A 20274-nucleotide genomic window follows, 5' to 3' on the forward strand; every position below is an offset into this window, starting at 1 on the left:
CTTGCTATGTTTCAGTTTTTATTCTTGGTTTTGAAGGTTTCGGTTAGTGTGGGCTGAGGCCCATCAGCAGGCCCATCAAGGGCCACCCAGGGCAGTCCCATCCATTTGTAATGCGCGACCCCAGGCCTCTTGTGGCCTCCTAGCTCCGTGTCGACCAAAGGTCTGGACGGCGAGACCCTGTGCGGCGCAAAGACACAGTAAATCCGGCGGGCGTAAGAAAAACACCACGCAAACGGGGCCCTGTGCCGCAGCGAACGCCAGGTTTGGTGCGCATCTTCAGCAGCCGGCCAGATTCCGGTCGCCCTGGTAACCAGACACAGAACGCGCGTGCGCAAACTCCCTTGTCACGTGGGGCCGGCCCGGGGGCGGGACCGACGCCTGCTCCACCCGACCCGGGGCCCCTCCCCTCTCAGTGCGGGTCCAGCCGGGGCGGGCCAAACCTCTGCCCTTTTGCGTGGGGGTGACTTACAGCTCCTGCCCCTTTTTGCTTTGCTTTCTCCTGGCTCATTCCTCGCACCACGTGCCCTCTTGGCCGCTCCCCCAGCTGCCCTTTCCAACAGCCTGTTGGAAGTTGCTGTAAAATGTCGTGAGGGGCGCGGCCGCTTTACGGCTGCCTCTCCCAGGCTAGAGCCCGGGAGCGCCCACCGCCGTCAGCCCTGTCTGTAAGAGTCGGCCCGGCGGAGACGGAGATACCCGGCGCCCAGCTCCCCTCTCCGCCGCGCCCGTGCCGGCCTCCGGCGATGTGAACTCGAGGAGGCTGCGGTGCCCCCTGGCCCGGGGTTGAGACGGGCGGCAGGTGCCTGTGAGGCGGGCGGGTGCTGGGGGCCTGCAGGATGGAGGAAAGCATGGAAGAGGAGGAGTGGGGCAGCTACGTGGCGATGATGGACGACCAGAACCACAACAACTGGGAGGCCGCGGTGGACGGCTTCCGGCAGCCCCCGCCGCCGCCGCCGCCGCCGCCGCCCCCCTCGTCGATTGCAGCCCCTGCGCGAGAGCCGCCGGGGGGTCAGCTGCTGGCGGTGCCCGCGGCCTCGGTGGACAGGAAAGGCCCTAAGGAGGGGCTCTCGATGGGGCCGCCGCCACCGCCGGAGGCCAATGGGGTGATCATGATGTTGAAGAGCTGCGACACGGCCGCCGCCGTGGCCAAGGCGGCCCCCGCCCCCACCCCCAGCTCCACCATCAACATCAACACCTCCACCTCCAAGTTCTGTGAGTCCAGCCTCTCCCCAGCAGCCTTGGCTTTTCTCCTCCCCACCCGGACGTCGAATCCACCCTTCTCGGCCAGCCCCGCTTCCTTTGTCTCAGGCCTGGGTCTCTCCTCTCCTCCCCGCCTCCCTCCCCACCCCCCCCTCGTTCGGTGTCTGCGGCCAGCGCCGGAGCGGCCCTGGCTTCTTGTGTTACCTGGCCTAGAGGAGCAGCCGGGGGCGCACCCAGCCCCAAGTTCTCCTCCAAATGCGATCTTTATCACAGCCGGCTGTCTCGCCACGTTCAGAAGCTCTTTTCTTCCCCGTGCCCCCTTTCAAGTTTCGGCCTCAAACGTGAGGAGAAAATAAGGCCGTCTGAGTTTCGTTCGGGAGAGTCTTTTATTTATTTATTTTTTTTTTTTTTGGTGACCAGATTGAAATCTGGCAGTTGTGTTCTTGTGCTTTTACCTTGTCTGCGTTAACCAACTCAGAAATTAGAAAGTTGACCAATATCTGCACCTCGTTCTTTCCCTTCTAAAGTGTGCACGTTCTGCGTTCTGATAGAGAAATGTAGGAGTTGTTTCTTGGATAACACCAGTGCGGTGGGAGGGACGTCCCGTTTTGAGGCCAATAACGTATAAAATAACTTTTCAAAGCTTACATTCATAATAAGCCATTTACTGTGTCCAAGTCCAAGATTATGTTGAATATTGAACTTTATGTTAGTGATCTGCCTTGCCTTAATGCTCAGTTTCGAGCAGAAAGATTGAAGACTAAAATCTTTTGTAATTTTGTCCCCTAACCAGGAGGTATGGTTCTATAGCTAGGGAAAATAAATGCTTTTGCTTTGAGTGGGGTTTTTTTTGGAAGTGGTGGCAGTGGTGAAAAGTGACCGTGGCAGCCAGATTTTAGTCTCCTATTAATAACTGCAGGTTTTGAATAGCATCTGGTAAAGCAACTGGAGATTTCATTTCTAGTTACTAATTTTATCAAGCGGTACCAGTAATTGTCCAATTAGCTGTGCGGAGGAAATATCTGCCTTGGTTCAGATATACAATTACAGCCTTACACTTTTGTTTTTTTTGGTGGGGACAAGCACATAATCTAATTTATTTGCCTTCAATATAAAGCTTTCCTCAAGGATATTCATGTGTAGGTATGATTGGTAATCGGGTCTAATTTTTTTTTGTATCATACATATGTGAGAATAATATAGTTTGTGTACTGAAGTCTGTATAGTGAAACCAGGCTTTGAACACAGTGGCTGGCTGATTCTTCTAAATTCTGACCAGAGCTTGTTTTAGTGCTTACATGGTTCATTTGAAGAGTTCAGAAAATACCATGAAGTTAAGAGCAGAAACCAGTGAAATTAGGAACAACAGATTTGCTGAACCCAAAGATTGTTCTTTGAGGAGTAATAAGATACGCTTCTGATAAGATCAAGAAAAAAGATGCAAATATAATTAAGGAGAAAATGGGAAATAACTATGAGAATTTTAAAAAGGATTTTATGAAAAAAAATTTTATGAACTATAGGCTAATATGAGAGCCTAGATGAAAAGTATAAATTCTTAGAAAAATACGAACAAAGTTGGTATCAGAAGAAACGGATAACTTGAGCTTAATATTTAACAAACTGAAATGGTAAAGACCTCCCCTTTCAGAAATTGTAACGAGATCGGTGAGTTGCATTGAATTTTAAATAATAATTTGTTTTTACAAGTCGTTCTGGGACATAGGGAAACAAAAAGATGGCTAGCTCAATTTATAAGGTTAGTGTTAGTGAAATCTTGATTTTAAACCTAGATAAGGACAGTATGAGAAAGTTACAGATCTGTTTCAGTTATTAGCATAGGTATGAAAATCCTCCTTCATGTCTGTGTTAAATTGTGATCCGTGGAGTTTAAGAATGTGGATATGATTCAACATCTGTTTACTATTAATTTATCACTTTAAGAGACTCAAGGAGAAAAATCTTGAATCTCTTGATACCATAAAAATATTTGATAAAATCCAACAACGATATATGATAAAAACTCTTAGCAAGTTTGGAATATGAGATAACTGATTAAGGTCATTACCAAAAACCTACAGCAAATAATAATACTTAATGTAGAAATTTTAGATACATTCATTTTAAGATTACTAACAATGATGCCCTCTATCACTGTTTTTTAACATGGTAAAAAAAAATCCTGGCTGACATTACAAAGGGAAAAAATAAGAAATACAAGGATATGAAGGGAAGCGTAAGAACTAATTATTTGCAGATATTGGTCACTTACCTAGAAGAACCATTAGAATCCAGAGAAACTATTACAACTAGTAAGAGTTTCGCATGGTTACTGGATTGAAGATCAAACTATAAAAATTAGTAGCATTTACTACATAAGCTATAACCAACTAGGAAAGGTAATCAAAAGTAAATATTGTAAAAAATAAGAACATCAAAACTGTAAAGTCTCTAGGAATTAACACAAGCATACTTAAAAATTTTAAGAAGAAAACTTTAAAACTTTTTAATAAAGAATAGAAGAGGATCTAAGGAGAAACTTTCCATGTTCTTGGGATATATTTATTATTATGAGTGTCAGTTTTCTCCATTTTAATCTATAAATTCGATTAAACTACCATCAAAATTCCAGTTGGTCTTACAAACTTAGTAACCTAAATCTAAAATTCGTATGGCAAATGGGATAAAGTTTGTGAATAGCTAAAGCAGTATTAAATATTTGTGTTGGTGGAGCTTGGTTTATCAGAAATTAAGATACTGTTTCAAGGCTATAGTAATAAAAACTATAGTGTAAGTACATGAGCAGAAAAGTAGACTTGCGGAACAAATAGGAGAGACTTACCCATATGTGTTCAGGAACTTAAGGGTGGCATCATAAATCACTGGAGACAGGAGTCATGTTGGGAAGAGTGGCTCACTACGTGGAGGAAAAAAACAAACCTTAGCTATAGATAGGATGGGTTATGGATAAGTTAAAAAGACCTAAATGTAAGAAAAAATATTGACATAAGAATTCTTGAAGAAGCTCTTTCTTTAAGAGATAAGGACTTCCAAAGCTTCAACAATTTATAAAAGTAAAAACTAATGACTTTGATTATATAAAAATTAAAGCTTTTTATTCAGTGAAAGACAAGAATGAGAGAAGGTATTTGCAGTGCTCAAAATTGATAAGGGATTAATATGTAGATCAGACAAGGAACTACACATCAGGAGAGGGCAGCAACCTCTAGAAAAATAGTCAAAGGTTATTCATAAGTAGGTTGCAGAATAGTAAATCTTAACATGCATAGAAAGAGGTATTTGCAATTATTAAGTAATCAGAGGCAGGCAAGTTAAGAGAGTAGTAATGTCTTTTCCCACCTGCTAGGTTGGCAAAAAGTAGAAAGCTGGATGGCACCAAGTGTGGGTGGGGATACAGGATTTGCTGGTTGAACCAACAATATATGGACCTGTGAGGTGTCCAGATGCCCACAGTCTCTGTGGACCAGATAATGAGAGATAGCTGGAGTGTTGACGAAGCCCTGAGCTATGACAGTCACAAAGTGTGTTTCTGGACTGTAAGATGAGAACAGCTTCTAGTGGTATGTTTTTGGAATAGGTTAAAAAAAAAAAAAAAAAAAAAAGCATTTCTTAGCTTGATGGATGCATATGAGGTACCAGGGATTGTGTTGATTTGTCCCAATAGAGAGTTTATCTGGAACAACTACCGTTGGAGTCACTACTTAATTTGGTTTACTATAATCCACAGTCAATCACCAAGATCCAAGTCTTCTGCACTGGCTGCAGTAGGCTAGTGAAACAGCATGTCTTTCTGACAGTCCCCATCCTGCCATCTTTTAAGTCTTTGGAGTTGGTATTATCCTTTCCAGTTTCCACAGAGATGTACAGTTGCTTTGGATTTATTATTTTGTTAGGAAAGAGCACATCTAGGACATTTTACTTGCCCCCCCCTTTCTCCCCCCCACTTAGCCCTTCTTATGCTGTAAACCCTTACTCCATAGTTTAGGGAGACTAACTGTGTTCAGGAACCCGGGGTGGGTCCATGGAGTCACTGGGTCCACTGTAAGATGGAGCAAAGCCAAAACACTTCTTTCTCCATGTGCCTTCACAGCTGTTGATCTGACTGGTTTACCACAGTGATGTTCTGGTCCCTAAGGGTTAGCATGGGCTTAGAGCCAGTGTTGAGTAACCCCTAAAAAGCCCGAGTGATTCTGTTTCCCACATGCACTGTCTCCTTATGAAAAGCTGCATGTTCTCTCGGAAAGGCTAGGAGGAAGACTCCCAAGTATTCTCTTGATGAAATTTTGTAGGGTTCTTACTCAGTGGAACCCACTGTTTCCTTTTTTTTCCAGGGGCTCTAAGTCTTTGAACAAGCTCAGTCTGTGTATTACGTGACATGCCATAATTCTTACATTGTGGCCACTTAAGGCACGCCTCAGTTTGATATACCTAGAGGTTTTTTTTGTTTTTGTTTTCCTTTTTTCTTCTCATCACGTGTATTGCCCACTGTTTTTCCGTAGGACACCATGGTTAGCCACCACCAGGGATCCAAACCATTCTGTTGACAGATCTGGTCCTCTTGCCTTTTATAACCATGCCTACTTTATATCTGAGGATTAACAGCTTCTACTTATCCTTTGTCACTCTGGGAACCCACTGTCCCATTGAAATCAGGGAGCCCCTTTTAATGGCAGTATTGACCATCTTTAACCAGAACTACAAAGGACAGCCACCATAGCAGTTTTCAAGGAAATTAGTACATCCTTCAACAATACATTTAATTCCTTGAGAAAGGGTCTTCTTGGAGAACAATTTAAGTGTGTTGTGTGTAAAGCACTCAGACATTCTGCATAAGGCTGGATTGATTCATTCTGCGTACTAAGGAATATCTGTTGTTTCAACCTCTGCTTCCCTCCCTCGTCCTGTTCATTCTCCTCCTTCCTCTTTTTCCTTTTTGTCCATTTCCTTCTTTCTCGTATACCTTTTCTCCTTTCTCCTCCATTTATATTCAATGAATTGTACCCATTTGAGGCATAAAATTTTATCTAGGATTTGAGCAAGCTAAAAGCTAGCCTGTTACTGTTACTACTGGATGCTGGCAGAAACGGAGACTCCTGGATCAGAGAAAGAAATGTGTTATTCATGGCACAGCAAATAGTTTGAAAATAAGTGTATTTGTATAGGTTTCCCTTTCCCCAGGTCTCCAGAGGCAATAAAGTATGGCCAAGATGGATGCTCCCTTATTGGGTTTGTGTTGCAGCTGAAGAATATTGAACGTGGGGAATCCACTGCTTTTATAGAAAGTAGTAAGCGAGCTTGCTCTTTGTTTAGGGGAAGACATTACCTCATCTTTCAAGGTTACCAGCTATAGGATGGCTCAAGTTCAAGAGCAATTGGTCTGGGCCTTGCAGTCTTAGCACACTCAGCAAGACATGTAGAAGTGCAAGAAGCCCAAGGAAGACTCTCTCCAACAGTAACCACTAAATCAATCAATAGAACATGTTCATCACTGAGATATGTTTTATGTTGCTTTGCTTTTAGTACTCTTGCCCCTAGCCCCTCTGCTTTCTGTTAACTAGGTTTTACTGATAAATGGTATCATCTATATTATTTTATGCTTGGCTTCTTCACCTTGTTTTTGAGATTCCTACATGTTCTTGCATATTACTACATTTTAGGGCAGAGTTCTGTTTTGGAGGGGATACCAGAAATTGTTTATCTGTTCATATGTTGGTGATCATTTGGGTTGTCTCCAATCTCGGTTATGAATAAAGCCGTTTTGAACCATCATGTAGGTTTTGTGTAGACATAGGTTTTCATACAAATACCTGTAAGTGGAATTGCTTGGTCCTATATTGGTTGTATATTTTACTTTATGAGAAACTGCCAGTCTGTTTTTCAGAATAGTTGTATCATTGTACATTCCCATTCAGAATGTATAAAAGTTCCAGTGCTCCACATACTTACTGATATTTATTTATTTTTCAAGATTTTTTTTATTTGACAGAGAGAGAGAAATCACAAGCAGGCAGAGAGACAGGCTGAGAGAAAGGGGGAAGCAGGCTCCCTGCTGAGCAGAGAACCTGATGTGGGGCTCGATCCCAGGACCCTGAGATCATGACCTGAGCTGAAGGCAGAGGCTTAAGCTGCTGAGCCACCCAGGCGCCCCCTCACTGATATTTATACCGGGTACATTTCCCATTCTTGGTATTGTAAGGTTTGTTTTAATTTTAGCCACTTTAGAGGAAGAATAGTAATTGTGGTTTTATTTTGCATTTCCCTTTTACACATGCTATTGGCTTTTTCATGTGCTTATTGCCCTTTAACGTAATTTTGTTTGTGAGAATCTAAGTTTTTCTTGGGTTGTCTTATTGCAAGGCTTCATCATTAGTTTTAGATTCATATTCTGTGGGATAATATGTATAGTGAATGTTGTATCTGTGACAATGTCCTGTGAAGAACAGAAGTTTTAAGTTTTGGTGAAATCTGACATCAGTTTTTCTTCTATGGTTTGTACTTTTTTTATCCTAAGAAATACTTTCTTTCTTCACAGTTAGGAAGATTTTTTTGCCTATATTTTATTTTAGAAATCTTACGGTTTTAGCTTTTATGTTTAGGTCTATGATCTAAGTTATGAGTTGAACCTGTGTGTAGTATTATAATATGTATAATAAGGATTGAAGTTTTTTTTTAAACTTATATATGGATATCCAGTTGTTTCAGCACCATTTATTGAAAAGATTATCCTTTCCTCACTGAGTCACTTTTTTTTTTTTAAAGATCTTATTTATTTATTTGACAGAGATCACAAGTAGGCAGAGAGGCAGGCAGAGAGAGGTTGGAAGCAGGCTCCCTGTTGAGCAGAGTGTCTGATGTGGGGCTGGATCCCAGGACCCTGAGATGATGACTTGAGCCAAAGGCAGAGGCTTAACCCACAGAGCACCCAGGTGCTCCTACTTTGGCAACTTTGTTGAAAAATAACTGACCATATATGTGGGGGGTCCAAAGTCCATTAATCTGTTGGTGTATCATATTTAGGATGGTTCTGTCTTCTTAATGAATTGGTTGCTTGATCATTGTAGAATATCTTTATCCATCTTTGGTAATAGTCCTTACTCTGAAGGCTGCTTTTTTTTTTTTTTTTTTTTTTAATAAAACATCCTTATTTTATTATTTGCATAATACATCTTTTCCTATTTTATTTTAATGTATCTGTGTATTTAAAGTGTATTTCTTGTATACAGTATATGATTTTGTTTTGCGTTTCTAAGTCTAGTCTGACAACCTCTGCCATTTATTTATTTATTTTTAAGGATTTTATTTATTTATTTGACAGAGAGAGACACAGCGAGAGAGGGGACATAAGCAGGGGGAGTGAGAGAGGGAGAAGCAGGCTTTTTGCTGAGCAGGGAGCCCAATGCAGGGCTCAATCCCAGGACTCCGGGATCATGACTCAAGCTGAAGGCAGATGTTTAATGACTGAGACACACAGGCACCCCACCTTTGCTTTTTCTTTCTTTCTTTTTTTTTTTAAGATTATATTCATTTTGAGAGAGCATGCAAGCATGCACGCGAGTTGGGGGAGAGGCAGAGGCAGAGGGAGAGAGGAAATCTCCAGCAGGCTCCATACATAGTATGGAGCCTGACCTGGAGTTTAATGGCATGACCCTGAGATCATGACCTGAGCCGAAATCAAGAGTTGAATGCTTAACCAGCTCAGCCATTCAGGTGTCCCAATCTCTGCCTTTTAACTGGAGCATTTGGACCATTTACATTTAATGTAATTAACAACGTGGTAGGGTTTAAATCTACTGTCTTCTGATTTGTTTTGTCTTTGTCCTTTCTGCTCTTTTCTTTTTCTTAAATTTCCTCTTTTCCCATCTTCTTTTTGATTAATTTTTATGATTCATGTTTGTCTTCAGTTTGGCTTATTAGCATGCCCCCCTTTTTTTTTCTTTTTAGTGCTTATTTTAGTATTTACGATATGAAAATTAAGCGCATCACAATGTACTTTCAAGTATTGACCACTTCACATATAATGTAACAATCTTATATCAGTATACTTCATTCCTCCCTCCTGTCCTTTATGCTGCATTGCCATTGTCATAATGGTACTTCTAAGTATAACAAGCATCAAATATACAGTTATTAGCTTTGTTTGAAATATCCATTTATCTTTAAAAAAATTGAGGTGAAATTCATGTAACATAAAATTCATCATTTTAAAGTGAACCATTTGGTGGCATTTAGTACATTCAGTGTTGTGCAACAATCCCTTTATCTGGTTCTAAAGCATTTTCATCACCTTAAAATAACATCTGGTACCTGTTAAGCAGTTACTCTCTATTCCTGCCTCCCCCTGCCTCTGGCGTCCAGCAACTTGCTTTCTGTCCCAATGGATGCACCTATTCTGGATATTCATATGGATGGAATCATGTGTGAAATTTGTCTTACGTAATCAAAAACTGGAAAATAATTCTTTTTTTGTTTACTCAGAGTTACTGTTTCTGTAACTTTTTATTCCTTTGTTTAGACCGGAGTTTTCACCTCTTATTTTTCTTCTGTCTTGAGAACGTACATTGATATTTCTTACAGTACAGTCCTTTTGGCCTTGAATTTATTCAACTTTCATTTGTCTGCAAGAATATTTTACCTTCATTTTCTAAGGCTATTTTTGCTGGATATAGAATTCTAGATGGGCAGTCTTTGTTTTGTTTTTTCAACACTTTAAAGATGCTTTTCCTTTGACTTCTGGCCTGCCTTTTTTCTTATAATACATGTCCATATAGTCTTATCTTTGTTCCTCTCTCTAACTTGTCCTATTTTTCGGGCCACTCTGAGGATTTTCATTTATGGATTAAGTTTTCAGCAGTTTGATTGTTATGTTTCTTGGGGTAGGGTTTTCTTTAGGTTTATTTTTATTGTCCATTGAGCTTCTTGGATTTGTAAGTTTTTAGAATTTGTCAAATTTAGAGCATTATTGTTCATCATATATATACTTAATTATAGTTAATGTTGTATAATTACATCAATACATAATCATAATTATGTAATTGTAACAATACTACAATTATATATAATCTTAAAAAAACTTTACCACTCACCTCTTGGTTACTAATGTGTTAGACCACTTATTATTGTACCCTAAACCACTAAGGTTCTGTTCATTATCTTTTTCAGTTTTTTCCCCTCTCCCTGAGCCTCAGTTGAGTTACTTTCCATTGCTGTGTCTTCCTTGATACATTTTCTTCTCTGTTACTCTTGCTTTTATTCAGCAGGAGTTCTAGCTGTTGTTGTTGTTGTTTTTAAAAGATTTTATTTATTTATTTGACAGACAAAGATCACAAGTAGGCAGAGAGGCATGCAGAGAGAGGAGGAAGCAGGATCCCCGAGGAGCAGAGAGCCCGATGTGGGGCTCGATCCCAGGACCCTGGGATCATGACCTGAGCCGAAGGCAGAGTTCCAGCTGTTTTTAATGTTGGCTCTCATTGAGTCCAGGTTTCAGTCAGTTAACTGAGCAAACTATTACAACCATATCTAGTTCCTTGAGGTAGTACAGTAAATAATCTTTAGTAAGTATATTCCTTTTGATAAGTCTTATCTAAAGTTGTTTCGTTCTTACTCAGTAACCCTAGAATCTGATCCTACCTGCATTCTCTAGGTTTTTGTCAACAAGGTGTTAAAGTCTTTGAAGTCTTAAAGTCTTCTGAAGTCTCTAGTTTTTTTGGAATGTAAGCTGACTCCTGTTGGTTTAAATTTGGTACTTGTTATCCTAGGAAATCTGATTTGCTTGGAAGTTTAGGGTCAGTGAGGGCTGCTTGCAGGTAAGGCATGAGGAGATATTTTCACAGAGTCTTTACTTAGGTAAAGACTAGCGTCATGTTGTGGAGGAAGGGTACTTCTTAGGCAGGGAAAGCTCAGTGACTTTTGTGAGGTCAGGGTTCCCAGATGATCAGACTCCACCAAGCTGGTCCCATTTCAGGTCTCAAGGTCCTACTGTTCTACAGTCAGTATCCTTTCAGTTAAAAGATTTATCTAAGCTTTGAATTATTTTAGTATGGTAATTGTTTAACTTGCACAATCATTCTCTTTCTCATTTTTGGGCTATGTCAACCCTGTGCCTATAAGAACTAAGATTATTTTTATTTTTTAAAATTTTTTAAAAAAGATTCATTTATTTATTTGACAGAGAGAGAGATCACAAATAGGCAGAGAGAGAGAGGAGAGGAAGCAGGCTTCCCACCGAGCAGAGAGCTTGACGCAGGGCTCGATCCCAGAACCTTGGGATCGTGACCTGAGCCGAAGGCAGAGGCTTTAACCCACTGAGCCACCCCAGTGCTCCTAAGAGATTCTTTTAATGACAGTCATGGATGCTCTTTAGTCTTTGTTCATTGAGCTAATCATTTTCTCAAAGTTTTCACCTGTTAACAGAATCAGACAGCCCTTCATAGTCTTTGTTTCTCATTTCCATCCTAACTGCCATGTTGTTTCAGAACAGTCTGCCATGTTGTTTCCTCAAGAAGAACTTTATTCTGGGTCAGTGCAGGTGATAATTTGGGTACCTCTTTGCTGCTTCCTGCCGTGTACTGTTGCATTGTGTTATCTGATGTTGGCACTGCCATCATTGCCTCTAAATCCAGCTAGATTGGTAAACCAAAGCCAGCTTCCTGGCTTTAGAGAATGTGCCCTGTCACTACTTCAGTATTTTATTGATTATAGTTCAATGCAAGAAATCACTCTAGATACCCAAAGCAAGAAGATATTTAATACTGGAAATTAGGTCCTCTAAACATTGTTGAAAGGTTGGAGGTGTAGAAGTCGGTGAGGTGGCTCCATTCAAGCTGAGGGCAGGCTGCGCCACCACCATCCTGTGTCAGGATGCGTCGCTCACCTCTGAAGTGGATCACTAGACACTGGTGCTTGAAGTTTTTTAACTTTACTTGGCAGAATCATAAGCCATAATAATATGCTTTGTCTCACTTTGACCTTCCAAATTCCACTCAAATGTGTCTCATTGGTGGAATCTAATTTGGGAAGTGTAATTAGCTCAGCTTTCCATTCTGCATTGGTTAGCTTTCTATGATGGTAACCCCCAAATAACCCCCAAATCTCAGGAGCTTATGAAACAACATAGGTTTACTCTTGTTCATGTTATATTCGTGGCTGACAGTTGCTTGTGGCTTTTCACGTGTCATCTCATTCTCAAGAGCAGCTCTTTTCAGGGTCCTGTCACTCTTGGCAGAGGCAAACAGAAGAGAGTGGACAGAAGCACTAAATGGCTTTTAAAGCTTTTGCTCAGATGTAGCACATGTTACAGCTGCTCATATTGCAAATATATTAAACAGAATAGAATGGTTTCCTGTCACGGTGTATTGAGGATGGAGGCAGGTGGGACTAGGGTATGAGGATAAAGGGCAATGAGTGGATCGAGACAGGGAGGGTGTGTGTGTTGGGGGGGGGGGCGGGCGGATCTTGCATTAACTGATACTGTGCCATGATCTCCAGAAAATTATTGACCAGTGCACCAAAAGTTTCTCTTCTTCAGATGAAGAAAAGTTTCATGGAATTTTAAATGGGATTTGAATTCCATGAAATTATTCTGTTTTTTAAAATTAATGATTAAAAAAGGTGTTAAAGTTGACTTTTGAATTAAATGAAAGTGTTAACTGATTTTGGTAAATCCTGCCCTTTACATCTGCCAGTTTCCAGATTGGCTGATCCTTTTACAAGTGTATCAGTTAATGCATTCAGGTCTTAAAATATGCACTGTTTGTAGCATCTGTGGTGGTTTGGTATCTTCTTGCCTTCCAGCTTAGTGGAGTTGTGCTGCAGTAAGTGACACTATGATATTGATTAATGGGCTGAATTTCAGGGTCTCATTGGGAATCTTGTCTTGCTGTTTTTTGACACGTTATTGTACAAAGTGACGTCAGTGAAGCTTTAAGAGAAAGCCATAGTAATGTTTATATAAGGCCCAGTCCCAAATCCCTAAAGGAATGAATGCTGCTTATTTCTTCTTTAAACTGTAACTCTGAGCTGTAGACCATATGTAATCACATGGTAAACTGTTAAATACTATATAAAAATTATTGTGGATAGCCTTTTGTAACACTTCTTAGCAGGACAAACGTGGCCTTCTGTTTTTCTTCCTACTTTTATAGTCATTTGGCTATTAATCTCTATAGATAGAGTTATAGATCCCATAATTTGTAGATGCAGTTGTGCTGACCAGACATCTGAATGGTATTTTATCCCATAGATATTTATTTAGGGTCTTCTGTATGCCAGGGTAGTATTTTAGACTCTGGTGATGAGACAGAGTTTAGTGTAGGAGATGATGAGAGATAATTATGATATGATTAAGTGCTGTAGTAAAGCTGTGTAAGTACATGGTAGAGGAAAAAGAGAATCTTTTTATGAAAATGAATGAAAGCTTTTCAGAAGAGGGGCCCTTGGGTGGCGCAGTGGGTCGGGCCTCAGGCTCTTAGTTTCAGTTCTGGTCACGACTGTGGGGTTGTGGGATTGGGCCCTACGTCCCGCTCTGTGCAGAGTCTCCTGGGGTTTCTGTCTCCTTCTGACCCACTCTGCACTGTCACACTCTCTCTCTTTCAAATAAATAAATATTAAGAAAAAATAAGTTTATCAGGAGGATTGAGGAGGTGGGACTGGGTTCAAAGAAACTTCCTTTGCAGAGGGGGTATTCTGTGCCTAATACCCAGAGCTGACATTGTTGGAACACGGGGTATGCAGATCAAGTGGTGCAAATTAAACACAGATAGAAAGGTGTGTAGTGAGGGACATGCCATGTTAGGGGCAGGACTTTCTTCTGTAGGAATAGGAATAACTGAAGGGTATTAGGGGAGCTACCTTGGCAAATATGTCTTATTTTGTTAATTTAGCTTGGAAAGGATCATGAATGGAAGCCTGGAGACGAGTTAGGGGGTTGTAATTGTTGTAGTCCAGACAAGAGATGATGACCTGAATAAATAAAGCATTGGAAGAGGTCATGTCTCAGATTTTGGAAATATTTGGGACTAGGATCTACAAAATTTGGGGGTGAAGGAGGGAGGATACAGATCTGGGAGGAGCATAGGGGTGTGTGTGTGTGTGTGTGTGTGTGTGTATGTGTGTCTTTTTTAAGGTCTACGGAATAGTAATGTAGAGAGGTCTAGTGGCCAGTTGGTGAACTCTGAGCTTTCTCATTCCCCGTGACTTATTGGAAATACTAAAACAAAAATGTCTTCTCACTAGATTTTTTTCCTCTTTCTGAGGGCTTGAAATTTACCAAACTCTTTGGCTTTAAAACAACACAATTTTTTTTTTTTTTAAATACAGGTTTATAATTTATAAACTCAAATTGTATGAAAAAATACATAATGAAAATCAGTGATTCCCTCCCCTGCCCTTTCCTATTCCTGGACCTGTAACCCAGAGTCAGTCACTTAGCATTCATTTAGCTGAGTTCGTTTAGCTGTTTCTTCTAGTATTTATCCACACACTTCAGTGTATTAATGTTGTTATTGCTTGATTTATCACTTGTATATGATCAGTTGACTTCCAGTTACTAATATGAGGTTTTAGTTCCTTTATACCTCTACCTACCTTACCTCTTCAGTTCTTTCAATATCACAACTTTTTGTTCATTTAATAAACCATCTTTACATTATGACTCTCTAAATATTCACCAGAAGGCCAGAAGTGCACTCAGATTCCATTTTCTTTCACATAGATCTTTGTTATTAGTTGCTTTGTGTGTACTTACATCATTTTTGTTAAACTTATTTTTAAAACCTCAATGGCTTCATCAGATCCACCATATTTCTGTCACTGGTGTTTAAAAAATGTCCAGTTAGGGGTGCCTGGATGACTCAGTGGGTTAAGCCTCTGCCTTCAGCTAAGGTTAGGATCTCTTTCTGCTCAGCCTGTTCTCTGTCCCCACCCCTTGCCTCTCTGCTTGCCTTTCTGCCTGCTTGTGAAACTCTTTCTCTGTCAAATAAATAAATAAAATCTTTAAAAAAAATGCCCAGTTAATCAGCATTTTCTTTTTGTCTTGAAGTTGTTAATCTTTTTCTCTTTATTCCTTACAGCCACTACACAGTTGCCTTGCAGGGGCTTCCTAAATAGTTGGAATGATTGCTACTTGATGTCTTCCTTTTTATTGTTTTCCTGTGTGTGTGTGTGTCTGTGTGTGCACGTGCACACGTGTGTGTGTATAGAACATACCTTCTAGTAGCTTCCTGAGAAAATTTTAGTATATTATAAAGTTTCAGGTTTCTTTTTCTAAAATTTTTGCCTTCACCAATTGACAGTTGGGTATAGAATTAATATTTTTTAAAAGATTTTATTTATTTATTGGGTATAGAATTATTAAGTAAAAACTTTTCCTTGGAATTTTTTGTGTTGCTTCATTGACTTTAAGCTTGCAGTATTCCACTGGGGCATTCAGGTGTCATTTTAATTTTTGTTCTTTGTATGCGGCCTTTTCTCTCTTTGAAAAAATTTCTGAGATATTTTCTTATATCAATGTGTCAATACTTTTTTCCCTTTACATTTTTTTTCTATTCCTTTTTCCTGAAATGATTAGTAGTCAGATGTTGAGTTTCCTGTTTTTGTCTTCTATCAACCACTTTTTGCTATATCCTCTTAATGTTTGGGGAGAATTTCTTAATATTTTCTACGTTTTTTTTTTAATAGCTGCTATATTTTTATTTTAAGAGCATTTGGATTGCTGCTTTTTCATGGCAGTGGCTTTGATTTTTGTCTTAACCTCTTTAAGGATAATAATTATAGGGTTTTTTTCCCCAAGCTTTTAAAGTTCTCTTAATTATCTTTTTTTTAAACAGATTTTTTTTTTTTTTAAGATTTTATTTGATTCAGAGAGATCACATGTAGGCAGAGAGGCAGGCAGAGACAGAGAGGGAAGCAGGCTTCCTGCTCAGCAGAGAGCCCAATGCAGGGCTCGATCTCAGGACCCTGAGATCATGACCTGAGCCAAAGGTAGAGACTTAACCCACCAAGGCACCCAGGCGCCCCCTCTTCCTTTTTCTAAGGGAGGATCTTCCATCTTGGGGAAGATCCATGGTATCCTAGAATTTATGAGAAGGAGCAGGATTAGATGTTTGAGTGTTTCTTATGTTGATTTTTGGCTTTTACTTAATCCATCGGCCCTGAACTTCATACAGACATGCTTGTGCATGTGCCCCTACCCTCTTTATGTATCTTTGTCTCAGAGTCCCAGCCTTATATCTTTCAGTTTCTATACAGATTCCTTTTTCTTTTTACTGTTTTGTCTACAGATTTTCAGCCAGTCTTCACCTCTCCCCTCCCTACCCCTATTCTCTGCCTCTATTCCACACTCATTGTATCCTGTCTTCAAGCCCTGAACTTCTCTGGATCCTGCAGGGCTAGATTAGCTCACTTACTGGTGTTTCCAACTCAGCACACACTGCCTTGTACTGCTATTTCAGTTAAACTTTCCTGGTTTTAAATGTCATGGAGAGATTAACTTGTAGGAAATCAACAACAGACTTTTAAAACTACAGCAGACCTACACTTAGAATGATTTACACCTATGTATTCAGTTGAGCAGATGCTTCCTATATGAATATTAGATTTTGGATTAGTTGGAGTTAGAACTATAATAGATGATAACCCCTTGACTTTTTCATATGTACTGTCAGAGCATGTTCACTTTGTCTCAAGTGTGATGTTGTAATTGTAGAATAATAGCTCTCCTGAAGGTATATAGACTTCAGTCTTGCTGTAGGCCCCAGCAGCTGGTTTTCTGAGACAGTAGTGATGGATGTTTGTACCATTACATTTTGTGAAATTGAGAAATGTGTGGATTTTTAAGCAGTAAAACAATAATGAAATGCATTTCCTATATAATTTTTATAGTGTTTTGAGGAAAGAAACATGATATTTGAAAACAAAGCAGGTTATATAGTTTGACATAGTATGTTACAAGCCTTTTGTGGACTAAAATGTTTTCCTTTTGGGGACAATAGGATAGGATGGGGTAGGAAGCACAGAATCCTTAAACAATGAGTTAATGAGGACTTACATGAAATAAAAATAAGATATCAGTGTTACCTGTTTATGTGGATGTAACTTCATTTTTACATGGAATGATTTTATTTTAAGGTTTTATTTCTTTGTTAGGGAGCACAAGTGGGGTGAGGGGTGGAGGGAGAAGCAGACTTCTTGTTGCCACCGTGTGTCCATCCATCAGTAAAAATCTAGGAAACTTGTGTTGTCCAAAAGATTACCACCTGGTAGAATGCTCCATTCTCTACACCATGTGGGGCTTGATTCCAGGGCCCTGGGATCGTGACCTGAGCTAAAGGCAGACTCCCAACTGACTGAGCCATCCAGGTGCCACCATGGAATGATTTCTTAATAATCAATCACAAATAGACATTTTATACTGTCCATAGCATTTAATTGAATTTAATTGAATTAAACCACAAATTCTAAACTTTCTAAACAAACCAATACCTGAAGCATGCAGCTTTGAAAAGGTTTTTGCCTACTTTAGGACTTAACATTAAGTTAAGTTAATGTTCGTTAACATTAATGAACTTCGTTAGGACTTAACATTAGCCGCTGTCCTCTATTGGCAAATGGAAATACATCTGAAGAGTAGGGGGTTTTGTTTTTTTTTTTCCTCCTAGTAAGGAAAAGGATATTTAAGGTATTTGGTGATTTCTTTTTACTTTCTTTTAAGATTTGATTCAGTTTTTAAAATCACTCGTTCTCTTAGGAACAACTAAGTATTACTATCTCTTGTCAGTATTAAGTTATTTTCCTTTTGAGAGAAATAACTCGATTTTTTTTTTTTTTTTTTTTTTTTAGTTAATACCCCATTTATTTACTGGAATATACTAACTCGTTCTGATTCAGATTCTCCTGTTTCTTTTAAAGAAAAGAAACAGAACACCACCTTCACCAGAGGCTTCCCCCATCCCCTAGACTTTGTTCTTGGCCTTCAGCTTCTCTCTGTCCATTATTTGAAAGCATTGTCATCCCCTTGTGCTGTAGAGAATAGAGCATTCTACCAGGTGGTGATATTTTGGACAGCACAAGGTTCCTAGGTTTTTACTGATGGATGGACACACAGTGGCAATAAGAAGTCATAATTTTTTTTTTTTTTTTTCCGAGATCACATAGACCAGCCAGAGTTAAATAGAAAACCTAAAGCTTTTTTTCCTAGTACACTCTTTCACCTTATCTGGTTGTAATTAATTATAGTTAATCTAAAAAGTCATTGCTTTTGAAACAACTTAACCTCTTAAATTTGGCTTGATCATTTAATTCATAATTGCCTTTGCTGCATTCTTAAGGAGTCAATTCTGATTGAAGGTGGTGTTCTTGGTGGGAGAAAAAGGATGTGGAAGAGTAGAATGTTAAGGAGTCTTTGATATGAAAACAGTTCCTAGTTGTTCCTTTAAAAATTTTCTTTGATGCATTGGCACCTGTATTTGACTCTCCCAAGTTGTTCGGGACAAAGCATGTGCTAGCAGTCGAGAACAGAACACAACTGTGATGCTGGCTGTCCTGTGGCTGTCAGACTTCAGCAGGTGTAAGAATCCCCTGGAGGGGCTTGGTAAACAGATTCCTGTATTGTGAATCACTGCCTGCTCCTCCCCAAGTTTCTGATTCAGTAGTTTTGGGTTAGGGCCTGGCATTTGGCATTTACAACAAGTTTCCAGGTGATGCTGATGCTGTTCTGGGTATCCTGATGCTTTGAGAACCACTGATCTAAGGTAATGAGAGGTCTTTGCAGTAGACTAAGTATAGATTAATAATACCTGATATGATTTCTGAATATATCTTCCTCTTATAAACAAAGAAATAACAAAGACATTCAAAGGAAATAGTAGAGCTTCAAAGCCTGGCTTACTTCAGCCTTTGTGAAAAAAAAAATACACTTTAAGCTTTAATTCCAGAATGACTAATAAGTGGTATGCTGTCAGCTGTTTTTATAGTAAGGATTTATTTTGACTTTCATTAACTTAATTTATTTCACATATGTTATTGAGTACTTTACCATGTGCTAGGCACTGTTCGGAGTTGGGACTCGAGTAGTAAATTTCTCCTCTGGGGGCTTATGTGTTATTTGAGGGAGATCAATAATAAATGTCAAGTTTTGATAAATTACTTGAATTACTTGAATAAAAAAGTATGAGAGTTGAACATATTAACTCCTATATTATTAACTCCTGGTATAAGTTATATATTTCTAATAGTTTCTTATTTATTAGTAACCTGCTAATATTTCTTGAACCTTAGATTTCAACTATTCCATGTGTTTTAGACTTTTATTTCAGTTTATTTTAGAGAAAGGTCAATTAAACAGCTCTCTCAGTAAGGGTTAGACTGCGTGAACTTGTTATCTTATGTGTTCCTAGTTTTAAGTCTTGTGGCCAGCACTAGGGTTTTTACATATTTTGAACTTCACTGTCTCCAGAGAGCACTGCATGCTTCAGTTCTTTGAAGTGTTCATTGCTTTACTCATTTGGGTTCCTGGCCTAGGCTTGTTGGCTTTTGAGTTTTATAGCACCTTCTTTAAACTTCTGAAAAGAAGTGCATTATTTTCAGCTGGAAAATCTAACCTAGATAGAATTTAGTATTATTTTTTAAGCTTTTATTTATTTGAGAGAGAGAGAGAGAGAGAACGAGGGGTGGGGAAGGCAGGCAGAGGGAGAGAGAAGCAGACTCCCTACTGAGCAGGGGAGCCCTATGTGGGGCTTGGTCCCACGACCCTGGGATTAATACCTGAGCGGAAGGCAGATGCATAATGGACTGAGCCACCCAGGTGCTCCCCAGAGTTAGTAATTTAATGGTAATTTCTTTTTTGTTTAGTTCCCATACTTTGTATTTTTTTTTGACAGTCTGTACTTTCTTGTGGACAAAGTTAAAAGTGATTGACTGCATTTCTCCAACAAGAAGATCTAGTTTTAAAATTGAGGACTACATACCACACAATTCACAGACATGCTTTGTATATATGTGTATATATTTTTCAATCAGGAGTGGATTGAGATTAGCAGGGAGATAACAGATACCTTAAAGTTT

The 20274-nt window shown here is 39.5% G+C and overlaps 1 protein-coding gene across 1 annotated transcript in view; it reads left to right on the plus strand.

The window, feature by feature from the left end:
* The first annotated feature begins 422 nt into the window (after positions 1-422).
* Positions 423-20274, plus strand: part of CACUL1 (CDK2 associated cullin domain 1) — a 74133-nt gene continuing 54281 nt past the window's right edge. Inside the window, exon 1 of the mRNA XM_059173057.1 lies at positions 423-1209. Coding sequence (XP_059029040.1) covers positions 834-1209 — 376 coding nt within the window. The 5' untranslated portion in view covers positions 423-833. The remainder of the gene's footprint in view (positions 1210-20274) is intronic.

The sequence above is a fragment of the Mustela lutreola genome, chromosome 4, assembly GCF_030435805.1.
Source record: "Mustela lutreola isolate mMusLut2 chromosome 4, mMusLut2.pri, whole genome shotgun sequence".
NCBI classification, from domain to species: domain Eukaryota; kingdom Metazoa; phylum Chordata; class Mammalia; order Carnivora; family Mustelidae; genus Mustela; species Mustela lutreola.